Source organism: Pholcus phalangioides, unplaced genomic scaffold (genome assembly GCF_987345545.1).
Source record: "Pholcus phalangioides strain wild (caught in Gottingen) unplaced genomic scaffold, Ppha-v1.0 ptg000022l_1, whole genome shotgun sequence".
Taxonomy (NCBI): domain Eukaryota; kingdom Metazoa; phylum Arthropoda; class Arachnida; order Araneae; family Pholcidae; genus Pholcus; species Pholcus phalangioides.
This window is the reverse complement of record NW_028301615.1, coordinates 34223041-34241080: the sequence shown is the minus strand read 5'-3', so window position 1 is coordinate 34241080 and position 18040 is coordinate 34223041. Positions and strand designations below refer to the sequence as shown.

The following is an 18040-nucleotide window of genomic DNA, read 5'->3' as shown; positions in this document are numbered from 1 at the left end:
CTCATCCACCATATCATCGCCCCTAAAGAGATGAAAAAAAAGGATTAATACTAATTTTGCGAAGACCCGAAAGCCTCGTCTGGAAGGGGACGAAGCAAACAAAAATTTGCCTTCTTTTCTTCTAACTGCTGGCTCAATATTAGGAAGAAAGAACTATGGTACCAAAATGCACGGGGAGTAATTTACAAAGAACATTCCATCTCGACATCTTAAATGGGCATTCCAGCAATCTTGCTTATCACACAAAAAATGCCAATTATCACATACATAACTATCCCAGACAAGACTCGAACTCAGCTCTCAGACTAGAAGCAGCAGCACAGTTTTTCTCCCCGTACGTAGCAGGGCTATTTTATTTAGTGCTTTTAATTTTAGCCCAGGCAGAAAATATACTCTTGTACCCATAGATAGAGGAAAAAAAGGAATCTGTGTTCATCGAGTAATTCTTTCATGCCTGCCAGAGATTTTCTTCTTTCCTCTGTGCTCAGGCAGGATGAAATACAAGCGGAGGCGATACTTAAAAAGTCGTAAAAATCCCACTAAACTACCCGAGGTCAGAGGGTGCATCTCTAGCTATAGAGTTAGTTTCTACAGGACCCTTTTGCCTGTAAGAAACCAACGCACGCCGCCGTTAAGAACTAGTCATATCCAAGCAGCAGCTCGTATTTTACAACAGGTCGTAAATCGCAGACTTTTAAAGCCACGTCACTGAAGGGATTACAATTAAAGGATCACCAACCTAAAAAAAAGAAATGAAACTCGTAGTCATTTTTGGTAGGGGCTGGAATCGCCCAGAGTGAACAGATGTTAGGCCCCGTTTATTCATATTAATCGTACGAGGCCTATGTTATAGAAGACAGCGCGGAGAAGTTCTATCTTTTATAACAGACATAGTCATTCGATCAAACAGCAACGTTTATTGCACGAAGGCATGGCGAAAAATACTTACAAAGACAGCTTTCCTTATATATATTATATAAGAAAAAAAAAATATATCGGCTACAAAAAATTCTTACAACTCTACAAAAAAGAACACTTAGAAAAAAAAAGCAATACTTTGAGAAAAATTATTACAATATTATATTACAAGTGTGGGGGGGGGGGGGGGGGCTTGGTGACTTTTTCTCACGGAATTCCTTCAAAAAAAAACCAACATCTGATTTCGTGATTTCGAGGCTGGAAAATAATAAAGGGTTGAATTTTGGTGAAATGATGAAATTTATGTGCTTTTACTTGGTATTGAAAATGCTGTGGCATGAACTGAAACATGAAATGCGACAAAATTTGGGAACAGATCTTTATTTGAAATTTTACACGATTGTAATAGCTGATTATATAAAGGTTTATCATTGAGTAGTGGGAGAAGTCGAGCTCCCACGCTGCGAATTTTCATGAGGGGGGGGGGGGGGCCCTTTTGTACCCTGGTTTCCACACTGGGAGACTAACTGAGCTACAGCCACGGAGATGAATCCAGTTATTTTTATTTGTATATCATCATAACTGTATGTGGTAACTTACAAAAGTTAAGCACGCGACGGCTTATATATAACATAACGACACACTACTTTAATTTTACCCTCTAGATTGTTTGGTTAGCGGAACACAAACACGTACTAGGGCACAAAAACTCAGGCGTACAGTCCCTTCATGAGGAGCCTTCGGTGCACACTACTGGCAGATACTGGTAATAACCAAGAGACGCTGCAACTATGGATGTGTCAGTTGAGGAGTTCGCTCGTAGATTCAGCTTGACAATATAGCAATATACTAATATCATGAGGGGAGGGGGTGGTGGTAATCCTTTTTTCGACTAGACACAGGTCTCCGGTCAACTGTATGGAATTTGTTTCCATAGACAAGTGGAATCGATGAGTGACCTCCTCAACTGATGCATCCATGATTGCAGCATCACTTGGTAAGGAAATGTCAGCCAGTACTGTGCGCCGAAGGCTCCATATGAAGGAACTGTACGCCCGAGTATCACGTGATTGTGTTCCACTAACGCTTCAAACTAAAGGGCAAGATTAAAGTGATGTTATTTATATAAGCCTTCGCGTGATCGACTTTGAAGCCAGTTCAGTATATATATAAAAAAATAGTAACTAGATTCATCTCCTGCCCTCCTTGGCTGTAGCTCAGTCAGCCTCTCTAACTATAAGTGGGAAGAATGAGACCATCTGAGCACAGTGACATCAGGAGAACCTAATGATTACGCAATCTATGATTTTCTAGAATAAATAAACTGGAAGGCTGGTAATTCTAGTCTGATAAGTGGCCCCAAATGTTTTGCCAGTGATGACCCTCTGGCTGGGATCTCCATAAAGTAATCCTTTCAGCTGCCATACATGGCATTGACTGGATGATCAAGTCTAGGTAACGTTGAGCTCTCGTGTTGTGGATGAAATTCGACTGTTCCCTCCGTTTGTTAGGGAAGGGGGAGTTGATTTATTTGACGTTCAACTGTGTGTGTGTGTCCTAAGGAAACTCTTGGGGATATGAAGCGGGGTGTGTCCTAGGGATGGTCTGGGAGACCTGCTGTCTAAGGAAGTGACTGAAGAGCGGTGAATGTTGATTGTTTTCACGTATATCACTTAAGGCTATTTATGATTTGGCTATGGCTTGCGTTCCGTTATGATATTTTTCAAGTCTTTCAAGTGCCTCCACCCAAAGCATTTTAGAACTCGCTAGTTGCCAATTTTACTGCACTATAGTGATATTCGTCAGTCACCGTCATCTTTAGTGAACCCCCTTAATACCAGGCCCGCACTAGTATTAAGACAATGTGTCGGGAGGGGAAGGTAATGATTTTTTTTGGTAGCTCCGTATATGAGGGAGAACGGACAATTCAAGTCGTTTAGTCTCCTTGTCTCCAGACTACTTTAGATCGACTCGAGTCTCGCCGTATGAGGAAGTCTAGTTCGTAGAATCGGTACTTTCTGAGAAGTGCACAAATTTTTCCAATAATTTATCCGTGTGTATCAGAGCAACCCTCCCCCTTAAACCCGCGCCTTTTCAGTACCTATCTCCGTTTTTCTTCAACCCATTACTCACGGAACGACATAGCATTTCCTTAGGCAGCAGTGACCATCTCTTGGTTGTATATCCAGTCACTTCATAATACTTCAAAATTAAGACCATTTGCTCAGAAAAAAACCGTGTGGAAATATCATACACCAATTCATGCTAAAGCATTTCCTCATGTGAAGTATTTTATGTACTTCGTGCGACGAAGTCTCAACATCATTCGAGATACAATATAATGCCCTGATGTATTAGACACTTACAAAATTTCCATTCATATATAATTACTTGATAAAGAAATTAATTAAAGCTCTGTAAAATAAAGCTCTTCTAAAAACGTTAGGACACAGATCTCTAGCTTATAGCATATAAGCCGCACACACACACACATACTCTATCCATTTGGGAACATTTCCCAGAAATTATATATATATGTTAACACATTATTTACATAAATTATAATTAAAAAACATTTTTCATTGAGTCTTTTATAAATTGAAGTCTTCGACGACGACGACGACACATTTTTCCTGAGAAACGACACAACGAAAAACAAGGAAAAAAAAATGGCGGCAGCAGAGGAGGACAGAAAATCACTTTTCCATTGTAGAAAGAAAAAGTGATTACACGATAGAAAATTTTTTCTTCTAGTTTCTACAGTCGATGCTGGGGTCAAATATAAAATAATACATGCTCATACACACACACAACACACATTCACTAACACAGCAATAAGCCTTATGCAGCACCACGGAACCTTTCTTCTCTTCAAGACCTGGAAGAACGAAACGAAAATGGCAGTGTATCTCGCTGGTGTGTCTCTTTGGACGATTCCCTTCATTTACCCGAGGAATTAATTCTCTCTCGATCAATCCCTTTCATAGAAATTCCACCGGTGGTGCTCGCTTGGTGTGTTGCGGTGATTTTTGCCGCCCCTGCCACCAAGTCTGTCGTAGTCTTCGGGCCTCTTGGGGCATCTGCCGATCGACGTCGCGAACGAGCCGTATTCGCATTCTGGGATGTGGCATCGGGCGACTTCGACGCACCTGTAGTGAAAGAAAGACGTACTCTGTGAGCGAGGCAAAGAAATATCGATTGCCCGACATAGCTGCAAGTATTGGGTGTTGGTTTGAAGTATTGGGATGAGACAGCGCCGGAATTAGAGGCGGGAGCAACTGCCCGGGTGGCAAAATTTAAGGGGTGGCAAATTGTTAGGGTGAACACATAGAATTATTTTCAGTTTTAATTATTTCGTAATCAATGTTGCTGTTTGAATCTTGGCCAAAAAAATCTATTCACTATATTATAATTTCTTAGTAGCAAATATCTTTTGCAAAATGTTTTCTGAGAATGTAATTTAAAAAGGAATGTCTCTTCAAACCTCCGCAGTTGTTTATCTATAAAGACACAGACAGAATCAACAGTGGTGGCCTAATGAGATTTGACTACAGTTTTAACTGTTTTTATGGCTCTTCTAAATGATAATGTATTTTAGGAAAATTTATTATTATTAGCCAGAAGAGATTTTTCGTTTAGCGGACCGCTCATGATGTTTGCGGACCAGTAGGTTCTCGTATTCACTGGTCCGTGGCATAAGTGACTTATTTTTTTTAATTCTAACGCTGGTTTTGGGACAACCCGAATAAGTATTGGATGGAGTATATTTTTGTGTAACGTACCTCCTTTCAGGCTCCGACAAGGCATCTCTGCCCCTCTTGATTCTGATGCAGGGTCTCTCTTTGTCGAAGCAGTCACAGCCGCAGCGTCCGTCGTTGTATTCCCTGTGGTGGAATGGACTCGGGCAAGTGCCACACCTTTTGGAAAGACAAAAATTATGAAATGAGAAGATATAAAACTGTTACGAAGATTATGTAAAAATAGTCCTTAGTTATAATTTATTGTCTCATTTTTTCCAACTGTAAATAGCGTAAATAGGCATAATTTTAAGTAAAAATGAGAATTAATGCATATTTGTAAATTTCAATGAATTGGCGACAAACTTGGCAAGTTTGGAAAAATGGGATCTCGCGAGAAAGGTGGAGAGTTTTCTCGACTTGGCTTTGCCTATCTATAAAAGCACCCTCAAAAGCGAAACTTAGTACAGTCGAATCCCATTATAACGAACTCCAAGAGACCGTAGTCACTTCGTCACAACGAAATTTCGTTGTAAAGGAATTCCAGGATATTTAAAATTGCCCGTATTATGTAAACTAATCTGGGGGATTAAAAAAGTGTTCGCTAAAATGAGATTTTTCGCTATGACGGTATTTGCTAAAACGGGATCTGGCTGTAGTTGGGAGAGAAGACAAAACTATTGAGAAGTACGCTTGAGAAGCCGTCTGTCTGGAGCTTTCTGTTTAGCGTGTATTGTCAAATCACTGCTTGTGAATTCATGTTCGCTTGTGAAGCTGTTCTGAATAAATCTGACGTCCTGCGTTTTGTTTCGTCCCTTACTCATTTCAAGGACTTGCGTGAGAGACATTATCAGGAACAATATATAACATCCACAAGCGCGCACATAAAATATTCAAGGCAATGCACCGATTTTGAAGACATTTCTTCGAATAGAAAAACATTAAAATAAATGCATTGGAAACCACTTTAAGGAAAGGGAGACAAATACTGTAAAAGCATAACTTTATGAGAGAGAATGAAATTTTTATTTTCATTACCAAGTAAACTTGAAAAAATGAATCCAACATGGCTTATACTGCCATATGCAAATTTTCAAAGGACATATTCAGAAATTGTCCAATATATTAGAATTTTATGTCGAATGTATGTATGTACGTACGTAAACTCATACAAGAGATGCATAAATGGCTTTCTTTCTAGACCTATGCAATCATTGAAATGGAAGACTTGAAGCAGGAATTCGAAGCCTTTTATGGAGTTCGAATCCAGACCAATGAAACTAGCGCTCTCATCCCCCATTTTATGACTAAGCTCTTTGTCGTAAAGCGGTGCTTTAAAACAAATGACCCGGGGATATTTTCCATCTTAAAGATACTCAGCAGAATAGTCGACGCCGAGCTTCCATAATAATATGCCTCTTATCAATAATGTGATCATTACTACATTGAAATCTCGCTACAACGATACTCGATATAACGATAAATCCATCTGCAACGATATTTTTTTTCGAATTTCGTTTGGAATCGGCCCGTAGTCTATTTAAACTCATCTCGATACAACAATATAATTTACTACGATAAATCCCTCTATTACGGTATTTTTTTTTTAGGATATTTCGAAAAACCACTCTACAAATATATTTTCAATATTGTACTCAAAATCACTTTTAATGTATTTTCAAATTCCTGGCAAGTGTTTGTTCTTTAAAGGGTGCTCAATAACATAAGTAGTTTACACAATTTTACCCAGGGCCGTTTTAAAAGCATCATGGGTGCCCGGGCCAAGTGGTTTTTCTGAGGCCAAACCAGGTAAATTCTAGAAAAATTAACTAGATCTCATTTCTCATTTTCGTGAGGCCCCTCTATCTTGAGGTGCCCGGGTGGGCCCATGCGTTAAGACGGCACTGAATTTACCCTCCGAAAGTGTTAATGGAGTTGCAGTGAAGTTACTTTCTGTGCAGTACAAAAAACAGACGTGCAGGAAACTACTTTACAGGGTGAGATAACCAACTAAATTTTATTCAACTACTTATCCAGTGGTTCCTAAAATGTGCGCCGCGGCTCCTTGGAGCACCGACAACCACTGCCACTGACGCCGCGGTGAGCTGTCACCTTATTGTGTGGCTATTCAATATCATGCAGTGGTTCTTTGTTAGACGGTTCTGGACAGCACGTGGGCGGTGATACGGGGAAGGGCGGGGGTGGGCACGAAGGTGGAGTCGACTGATCTAATGTATATATGAATTGACATCATCATCGTGCCCCCCCAGACTTCCAAGTCTATGTCCGCCTATAGGCCAGCCGCGTATATACATGTCCGCTTGCGGAAGACGAAAGTTTGAGAACCACTTATTTAATCAATTAGAGTTATTTGCCGAAAATAAATACTTATGAATGCATTATATCGTGGTACTAACAACGGACTTTCATCGGAAGGATCCGGATTTTGAACCCTCGTTGGCGACACGGTGATGGGCTGAAATTGGTATTCTGTGCTTTTCCAACTTTGAGGGGCATATGCGAGACGGTTTCTCCAATTTGAGAGTGTCTCTGATCCGAAACAACGCAACCAAACCTTCGACATGACACTCTTACATAATATGACAATTCAAGAATTTACCATCTTCATTTAAATATATGAAATACAGATGGCAGAACCAGCTAGAACAAGAAGCTAGCACAACTCTGACAACATAAATACGTTAGAACCATACATACACTCAGAACAAATATTCCACAGAGGAATGCTACCTCTCGATACAACGATATGTTTTTGGTAGCGTTACGTCGTAGGTTTCAAGGAATTTACAACTTACTTTTTGTGCTTCTTTTCGTCCCCGTTATGCTCGGAATGGCGATTGCTGTGGTCATCGCTTTGATGTGGATGCTGCTGTGGACTGACCGTGGTCATCATCGGACTGGAGACATTGTGAAGGGGCGACTCGGGAGCACTTGTAGTTGGCTGATAATTCGAAGGCGACTGGATAATTGGTACTTCAGCTGCGTGCACGCATTCGCACTCGGTGTGGTTTTCGAACAGGAGTTTCTCCACTGTATTTTCAGGAGGGATCTCATTAGGTTTGTAATCCAGGTGAACCATCTGCATGTACAAGGACATAAAATTTTGATATTATTCACTTCGTGTAGAAATTCAAAGTCTTCATAATATGTGCATGAAGATACATGATAAATTATGTTGCTTTGAACATCGATGAATGAGTTTGAATTCTATTAGCTTTCCCGTATCGATGATTTTTTATATAGAAGAGAAATATTTGCATATATATTGATTGAAATAAAGAGTGGAACCTCTGCTTTTACTTATGGCAGGGGTTCTCAAACTGTGTGCCGCCAACCTTTGTCAGGAGCACCGCGGATCGGCAGAACTTTCAAAGGTTTTTCGAAGAGATTCTTTGTTAAACTGCTCTGGGGAGCCACGGATAAGCGTTGATTAGGGGGCAAGGGTGGCAAAGGTTTGGGAACTCCTCGACCTATGGAATAAAAACATAACTGTCTGTTATACTTGTTAAAATAAAATAGTTGTTAGTTTTAAACTGATTGAATAATGAACATGAGTAGAGCTCGGAAGTTTAGGTACTGAAAATAGTCAAAATAGGCAGGCAAAAAGGCACCAAATATGCCTAAAATAGGCACTAAAAAGGCATATACGTCTTTTCCGACGTCAACAGCACGAAAAATAATGGTTTACGGTTTGGCTAATTTTCGATTTTTAATTAGTGATCACATTCTCCTTTTGAATTTTCGTATTTCAAAATTGATTTAAAAAAAAAATCACATACTATTATTTATTTATCAAATTATGAAAAATTACATCACATTTATTTCTTATGCAAATAAATCAATTAAAAGAATCTAAATCCAGTGATAATGTTTTTCGGACATGTAAAATAAGGATTCAATTAAAAACAAAATATAATGAATAATTAAAATTATCTTAAAATTTCAAGGTAAATGCCTGACCGGGCATGTACATTTTTTGGAGATTTGTTCATCCCATGCATGTACTGGCGTTGTTAGAAGGTAACATAATGTAAATGAGAAGGTAACAATAATGTATGAGTACAAGTAAGTGCACCAAGGTCTGAAGATAGAGGTTTCATTGCTTCACGAGCCAATTTATGTACCTCTCAAAGGATGTTTCGTGCTGTGAGGTCAACAAAAAATTCACTTCAGCGTCTGAAGGCCGTTACACGCTACTCTTCTGAAGTGACGTGGGCCCCTGTACGGGTCTATCACTATAGTAGTCTCCTGGGCATCTCTACTCAAGACTCTTAGCATGTCTAAGAGGAGTAACGAATAAGCAGTCCCGTCTTTTTTCAACACACACAGGGATGAGCATGGGGAGGGGGGACATGATAATGGTAACTGATACTGTGATTTTTAAAAGTAAATTTACAGAATGGTGCTTCCAGCGAAGTAGTGGGGTGGGGGTTGGCATGAGAACATAACTCTACCACGGAAAAAACAGCCCTTAATGCTGTTGGGACTGCTGAACGAGTAAGCAAGCATCTTATACATGTCTAGGGATACACAAAATGCATTACAATGGGTACGTACGTTTTCTACGCAATGCTGGGCATACGCAACGTCTGCATGCATGTCACGCATCTTTAGGTGTTCGTAAGTTTCTCATGCACTTCCAAGATATACTTCAAGCAGGAAATGTTGAGAATTCACTGGCCTAAGAAAAATGTTTATGAGGTGCATATACGATCTATAGTAGTACTACGTTATCGTAGGAGGAGAGTGAAGACTTCTGCTGATCGAGTGGCTTGATCATTAGATGCCCAAGCTGAAGCTGTGCGAGTGATTTGAAACGCCGGCATATTCGTACAGCCCATCATAATGAGCTACAGTCTCTGAACGTCATCTCGCCACAGAGAGCAACAGCCCTACAACACTACAGATATTCAAGCATTATAATTCATTTACAATTTGACATATAGGTGGCATTACTGAAAAATCAGACACGGCACTAGATACGGACCCAGACAGTTAAGCACTCAAACTTTCAGCACAACTCACTCGGTAGTAAATTGCCCATGGCGATAGGACCGGAGTTGTGCTCGGTTTGAAAGTCTCTAAACATGATGGGATGAGCATGTGACATCACCCATGATTACACAGTGTGAAACATCACATTCCGGAAATGTGTTTTCTACTTTTCCGGCAACCATCGTCACTTTTTCATTCGATCACACCCATTACACACGCGTATTTAGTTAATAACGCGAGACAATTTTATTTCGGGTTGTATGGATCCATTGTTCCCATCCCCGTTCTTCATTTGACATTCAAAAACAAACTGCGATTCGTGTCATTTCCAGAAAATAAAGAGGGCAGCCATTGTTCGTCAACACGTGGCGGGCTTTGGATTTCCGACGCGCCACGGAATTGGTGTCGAGAAATCTGCGCGAATGAATCACGCATTGTATGTGAAAATAAAAGAAAATTGTGATGTCGTCCACACATAACAAGTGTGAATAGACTAAATCTGTTGTGACGTAAAAACATAACGATTCCCCTCCGTATCCGCGTTCTTCCGAACGAACGATTCGTCATGTCGTTGTGATATCGACCGTGACAACGACGACATCAATTCCAAGTGGGAAGAATGAATCATTCCACAACACCAAGAGACTCTCTCTCGAGACTCTTCATCATTTCCAGTGAATCGACATCTTTGCAATAACTGTGTGTGTGTGTGTGTGTGGGGGGGGGGGGGGGGATTATTAAAACGACCCCTTGCAAATTACATGGAGTGGCGATGATTTTTCTGGTTGTTGGCGGCGTTGGTCGGTTTATGTACGACTTCTGAGATTTCCTGCTGTCTTTTTTCAATTATGGACCACATTCTTGCTGAGTTTGTGGTTTTATGTGACATCATGTTTGAGTTAATTATACACCGCACAGGAGGCATGACATCATATATCCCAAGGTTAATGTCAATGATATAAATATCTGATCAGGTTTTCTCAGCCATCGTTCAGAGATAGACTTTTCCATTCCTCTAAGCCCGGGATTACACTATTAAAGTTCCATAAAAGTTCGTTCATTTATAAAATTTGAAAATGAAACCAATAAGCTTATCTCTTAATCTTATTGGTTGCATTTTTAAAGTTTTGTGAAACTTTTACTTATATCCGCTCGAATGTACCCGATACGTTTATTGATTGAATTTTTTTCAGTGTTGTAAAAGAAATATCTAACTTTCAACGCATAATTTCGGCCATATGAAAAATTTTCTCGACTTTCCCTCAAATTTTAATTGAGGTAATAAATTTTTAAAAGAAGTCTTCTCTACTAATAAATGAATGAATTTTTTTTTTCAGTCACATAAATCAATTCCTATGCCATAAATAGACGCATATACAAGGTGTCTTATAAATTCATAAATAGTTCACAAATTCATAAAAATTAAAGGAATTGATAAATATTTGAATGCAATTCGGAAAAAAGTTCTCAAAAAATGTATTTTTTTCCGTTTTAAAAGAAAAAAAAAACGACTTAGAATTTTTGTAGATAGAGGACGCTGCATGAAAGCAAATCGCTGAATATATGCAAACCAGAGTCCTATAAAATACCGGGCGTACGATTAATACGGTCATTTCTCAATTTTCCCGTCACATTTGATCATCACTTTGATAATTTTTCTTGCACCATGGTGATTTTCTACACACGAGGGCTAATTAGGCCGGTTACTGTATATATACAATGCAATCGCAAGAAAAATATTCTGAAATCGATAAGAGATGAATGAAAAATACCAAGATGTCTTAACAGAATTCATAGAATTCACAAAAACAAGAAAATTTTTCTACCTTTCCTCCATTTAAGTCTAATTTTCTTGACCCTCTATAATTCTTCGAATTCACCGCATATGAAACCTACCACCTTTTGCTATGGTCCACTCAGGGGCCCTCTCCCCTGTAAATATACTCCTCTGTGTGCATTTGGCCACTCGCGTGGTTTTGTGAAACTCTCTAGGTCACTCTTTTGGTTGCTTAGTGACCTGGTGCAGAATCTCTTGTTTGTCATTTACGTGCTTTCACACTTTCCAGTCAATCTTTTGGTCACTAACTGAGAAGTTGTCTCTCAGTATCTAGGACAACTTCAAGACGTGAATGCAAGCCGGCATCCCGTTTCAAAAGTGTCTCTGCAGACAGCAGGCAGACATACAACACGATACTGGCATGAAATGAATATTCAAGCATTTATCATCTTTTATTTTCTTCAAAATATGGAATTCAGATGACAGAACCAGCAAGAACACGAAAAGGCTAAGCACCAATTCGTTAGAAATTATGTAGAGGAATGTGCTCGAGGTAAAAGTACGATTAAGTATAGTAACAAGTATCTAGGTCACGTACTCTTGGTCAAGTACATGCTTGCACACTCTATAGGCCACTCTTGTTTACTGACCTGCTCCCTAGGCAGAGTCGGATTTTTTGGTTTGTGTCAGCCTTCTATTCTACTCTAATTTTCTTGACAATTCATTCATCTAATTTTGTGCCTCCTGTGAACTTGCCTCCCTAGGCTATAGCTTACTTATCCATTAATCAATGCTTGAGCAGTAATTTCATGCTAATTTAGCCCCTCTCCCCCCCATAAATACCTCATACCTGTGAATTGAAAATACTCCTGTTCTCCACGTTTGCATTTGGCTACTCACATGCTTAACTCCCTAGGCCAGTATTTTTTTTTGCTCACATGATTTCAGGCTATCTAGGTCATTTACATACTCGCACATTATTTCAGTGAGCGAACAAAAGATCGACCAATAGACTCGCGATCTCTAGGTCAATCTTTTGGCCACTCATAAAAACCTCGTCACACTCTCTCTACCACAATTTTGGTCATTCTTATACTTGTACACTCTTGGTTAATCTTTTGGTTAGCTCACTGAAGTGGTCCCTCACTCGGTAGTGCACTTTTTGTCTCTCACATGCTTGCGCACTCTCTAGGTCATGCTTTTACCTTTGGATGTTTACCGACCTGTTGTATCTTTTGCCCACTCGCATGCTTACACTGTTTTACTCACTCTTACACTTGCGCACTTTATAGCTCCCTCGTTTGTTGCTCACTCACTTAGCTACCTAAGCAGAGCCGGATATATATGGTTTTGCCTCCCTTCTTCTCCATTGTACTCTAATTATCTTGACCATTCATTCATCAAATTTCGTCCCCCTCCGAAATTTCCACCCCCCTATAAATACGCTTCTGGCGAACCCTATTATTTTTATATTAATCTCATGTTATTAACATTGTACACAAAATCGACTTAAGCAAAAATATCCAGATCCGTATTCGAAGGGGGAAACTGCATCCATGACATGCGTCAATGTCTGTTTGGGGGGGACGGACGAACGAGCTTTCCATATACACTATTACTTAACCTTACAAACCACATACATGACTTACGTCTAAAGAGATGTAAGAAAACAACAACAACAAATTATGCTGTCAAGGTACATGGGACGGCACAAAGGAATTGCCAATCAAACTCTTTCCAAGGGAGTGCCACAACTCAAGGGAAAGGGTAATGGCGAAGAGACTTTAACCCTTCTCTATCTTTCTGTCCATATATTCTAGCAAGGAGAAAAAATATATTTGGGACTATAGGCGATGTTTTTTCTCTTCTTATTGCAAGCTTATCTGGCCCGTCCTTGACCTCTGCCTGAGATGTACACACAAGTTAGACCAAGAAAAAGAAAACTAAGAAAAAAACTGTATTCTCCTAATTTCTTATAAAAAGAAGGGTCTCATGATATATTATTGCAGCTGTGTGTTCGCGAAATCATATTCAATATAAAGTTGTGCTATTACGACAAATAATTCATTTCGAGGCCGGATGTTGTTCGATATATTGAGGCAAAAGCTTCGTTCTGGACTGGGGGTAAATCACTTGGCTTATATTTCCTTTATGGCTTCTCACGTCGAGGGTATGCACCAAAGAGAATCAAGAAAAAAGTACGGATGAACTTGTCGCAAGATGGTCATTGGATCAAATTCTTTTCGATGTTTCTACAACTGTCAGGGTAAGATTTGATGAGGTGGGAATGGCGCAGCTGCTACTTTCCACTAAATACTGGGTGCCCGGGCAATGCTTGCTAGTAATTACTATCAACATTGCTGATAAATCCAAGGTTACCAGTATCATTGCAGATAAAATTATTCCTGCCAGTAGAGCGTATTGATGATATAAGCCAATTTTTTTGTAACCACGAGTGTTGCTGGCAAAACAATTGTTACTGTTGGTATTGTTTGCGAAAAAAACTGTTGTTAAGAGTATTGTTGGCAAAACAACTGTTGTTTACGAGTTTTTTTGCGAAAAATTATTGCCGTTCGTTCACATTGTTGGCATATACTACAAGTATTGTTGAAAATAAATGTTGATACGAATATTGTGAACAAAACAACTGTTGCTTCGAGCATTGTTGACAAAACAACTGTTGCTTCGAGCATTGTTGACAAAACAACTGTTGCTTTGAGTATTGTTGACAAAACAACTGTTGCTTCGAACATTGTTGACAAAACAACTGTTGCTTTGAGTATTGTTGACGAAAAAAACTGTTGCTGTGGCAATTGTTTGAAAAACCATTTTTTCGATTTGTATTATTGGTAAAACAACTGTTCCTGCGAGAATTGTTGATGAAACAACGGAGAAAACAAGAATTAGACTCAAAAACTGCTGCGAGTATTGTATGGGTAAAATATTGTTGTGCAAATACTGTTGGCGAAACCCTTGTTGCTGCAAATACTGTTGGAAAACACCATTGTTGCAACAGATACTGTTGGCGAAACCATTGCTGCTGCTGTTACTGTTGGCGGAACCATTGTTTCTATACTCAATTAATATTTTTCGAATTGTTATTGCCAAAAGCGAATGACCTCCCAGTTCAATTAATTCATTGAGAAAAATTGAATCAAACTATTTACTCAATCATTCCACCCGATATTGTGAGAAAACTTTGAACAACTACTTAATTTATTTTAGACATTTCACGCATTTGATACTTCGAATGTTTCCACGTGATTTATCCCAGGAAATACATTCTTAATTATATAGAACATATCTAAAGTATTTAAGATAATACCATCATTCGAACAGTTATCTATTCCAGATGCCACCATTAAGCACAAAATGCGGCGCTTCTTCTACTACTAACGGTAAATTATTATACGGATGGCGGAAAAAAATGATTCAAGATTAAGCGTGCAATATGAAATCCGAGCACGCAAAATCTTCAAAATAAAAGATGGAGAGGAAGAGAATAATCTTTTAAAAGCTTCTTTCGGTCCCTTTGACCCTGATGTACTGAATAACCAAGAACATGGGAGGTCAGGTACGTGACAAAAATTGGATTCGTTTCGCTCCAGCCTTAACAAAAAATCAAAAATCCAGAGCACCCACACTATGAGGATGAAAAATACAAAATTGCCCGGCAATAACGTAGCATGAATTATGAAAAATTGCAGTTTTTCTTTTTTTTTCCTTTTTTTAATATAAAATGTCAAGAAATTGAGGGTAAGAGATTAAGACTCACGTAAAAGTTCAACGCAACTTCCTGGACGAGTCTCGGTACGCAGTGGAAGTCATCGCTGTCGCAGCATCCAGATCGGTCGCCGCACCTGTGCAACAGAGTACACCTCGGGAGGTACTCCTTGTTGTGGTCCGAGTACAGGTCCTTGACGCAGACCACTTCCGGGATCGGAACCCGGCAGCGTATCGTGTTTCGCATCTGGATGAAATGCTCGTTGGCCAGTCGGACATCTTCGAGTTCTGTGATTGGAGGAAAAAGAAAGTTGACAATGCATAAATGTATGGTCAGTATTAACATAAACTGCAATCGTCATGATAGTACAGGGTGTCCCGAAAATTCGTAAATAGTTTAAAAATATTGATAAGAATTGAAGAGATTGGTCTTTGAATGCATTTTGCGGAAAAATTGTTTTCACGAAGGGGGGGGGGGGAATTATTTTCAAGTTTTGGAAAATAGTTGCTTTATGTCGATAGAGGGCACTCGAAGAACTCTGAACCTGAACTTTTCTTCAATGCCTTTCTTGTCCGAAACATTTGTAAAGCTTCAGGCGGCTGAGGTAAACAACTTCACTAATACCAGCATCACAATGAACACCTTATAGTAACAGAAAAAAAGTCTGAAATGAGTTGTTAATCGTACGCCCGGAGGGTCTTCAACGCATTGTCCCCGGGCCACATTTGGCCCTCGGAGCTTCTTATTGTGGCCCGTCGATCATTTTCAGAAAATGGTTGAAGACATTGAAAACATTGAATTGATTTATTTTAATTCATTAATTTTCCAGAATTAATGAAAGAAATAATTTCAGAATTAGTGGGAAAAAAAAACAACTTATAAATCAAAAAGAGAAATGATTTCCCAATTTCTGGTAGAAATTACTTCACAATCAACAAAACAGTAACTGCATAATTATTGAAAGGAATAATTTTTCAGTCGGATCTCGTTATAACGAACTCCAAGAGACAGGAGAAATCACTTCCCTATAACGAAATTTCGTTATAAAAGAATTAAAAAGGTTTTTGCATTGTTTCTATGTAAGCATATCTGGGGGATTAAGAAAAGCATCCGTTAAAACGAGATTTTTGTTGTAACGTTATTTATTAAAACGGGACTCAACTGTATATTGAGAAGGGAAACATTTTCATTACAACAAATAAATAATTAAAAAAAATCATTCAAAATTAATTTTAGAACTAATTAAATTAATCAGTTATTAATCAAATTTTTTTTTTAGAATAAGTGAAAAAATTATTTCAGAACTAATCAAAGTTGATAATTAATAAAATAATTAATAATAAATAAAAGTCCTCAATTATTTTTGTTCCTGTTTAACTCGGGATGACTGCATTTGGTCCCTTCTATTAAGACGTCAGTGAATTACACGAGTTATTGGCCCCGCGGGCTTCGTGAAAAATTTTACATTTGGCCCAACGTGTCTGAAAGGTTAAAGGCCCCTGTTGTGCACCATGCATTTTAATTTTTTATGAATTTTCGACTTTACGAATTTATAGGGCAGCGTGTAGAATGGCGTGGTTCAATGGCCGTGAGAAGGTTTAAAAAATACACTGCTGGCCACCCAAATTGCAACACCAAGAAAGACAAGAGATATCGCAACAATATTTATTTTGTAGATAACATGTTGACCAAGCATCAAATGATTAAATTTATAGACTTCTGTGAAGTGTGGTTCCTGCCAAAATCAGTATCCAGAGTAGCCGCCATTGTTGGAGATCACCGCTGCCACACGCCTCGGCATTGATTCAAAGAGACTTTGGATGTGTTCTTGGGGTACAGCAGACCAAGCAGCTTCCACGCGTTGCCAAAGTTGATCTGGTGCGGCAGCTGGGGATGTAATCTGGGTCAATCGTTGAGCAACCATGGACCACATGTTTTCTATCGGCGAAAGATCCGGAGAGCGAGCTGGCCAGGGAAGCAATTCAATCTGGCGATTGACGAAGAACCTTTGGACAATGCGTGCCACGTGTGGTCACGCATTATCCTGTTGAAATATGGCTGTGGGCAAGCCCTGAAGGTAAGGAAGGACAACTGGCTCCAACACCTCGGAGATGTAGCGCTGGCTTTTTAAAGTACCGGCAATGCGTACTAGAGGAGTGCGAGAGTGATATCCAATACCGCCCCATACCATAATACCCGGTGCAGGACCAGTGTGGCGGTGCATAACGCAGCTGTTCAGCATCCTCTCTCCACGGTGTCTCCAGACTCGAATCCGACCATCGCGATGTTGCAGACAGAAGCGTGACTCGTCAGTAAAGACAATTTCATTCCATTGTGCCGTCCACATCCTTCTTTCATCGCACCATTGGCGGCGGAGACGTCTGTGGTTCTGCGTCAAGGGTAGACGAAGCAATGGACGTCTTGCGGACAGACCACTCTGCCGTAAACGGCGTCGAATGGTACGCGCAGACACTGGATGATGCGGTACAGACTGAATGTGCTGTGCTATGGTTCGTGATGTGGCTGAGCGATCCGTCACTGCCATACGCACAATACGCCTGTCATCACGTGAAGTGGTGCACTGAGGTGGATGCGATCGAACACGTCGGTCCGTCGTACCCTCCTGCATCCAACGATCACATATCCGCATTACAGTTGTTTGGTTTCGTCCAACACGACTACCGATTTCCCTGAAAGATAATCCACAATCTCGGTAGGCCACTATCCTTCCTCTGTCGAACTCGGATACTTGATCAAAAGATGATCGCTGTTTTCTACGAGGCATAATTGATCGTTTTTTTGAAAAAACCACAAGAAAAACACAATTGCCGTACTTCAAATCGTCCAAATCTCCAAGCCTTAAATAGC

The 18040-nt window shown here is 39.7% G+C and overlaps 1 protein-coding gene across 1 annotated transcript in view; it reads right to left on the bottom strand.

The window, feature by feature from the left end:
* Window positions 1-899: 899 nt before the first annotated feature.
* The window catches only part of LOC149070231 (uncharacterized), a 121033-nt gene continuing 103892 nt past the window's right edge, over window positions 900-18040 (bottom strand). Inside the window, exons 3-6 of the mRNA XM_089249680.1 lie at window positions 15224-15459; window positions 7472-7755; window positions 4701-4835; window positions 900-4067 (exon numbers count right to left, since the gene is read on the bottom strand). Of these exons, the coding sequence (XP_089105806.1) occupies window positions 3890-4067; window positions 4701-4835; window positions 7472-7755; window positions 15224-15459 (833 nt within the window). The 3' untranslated portion in view covers window positions 900-3889. The remainder of the gene's footprint in view (window positions 4068-4700; window positions 4836-7471; window positions 7756-15223; window positions 15460-18040) is intronic.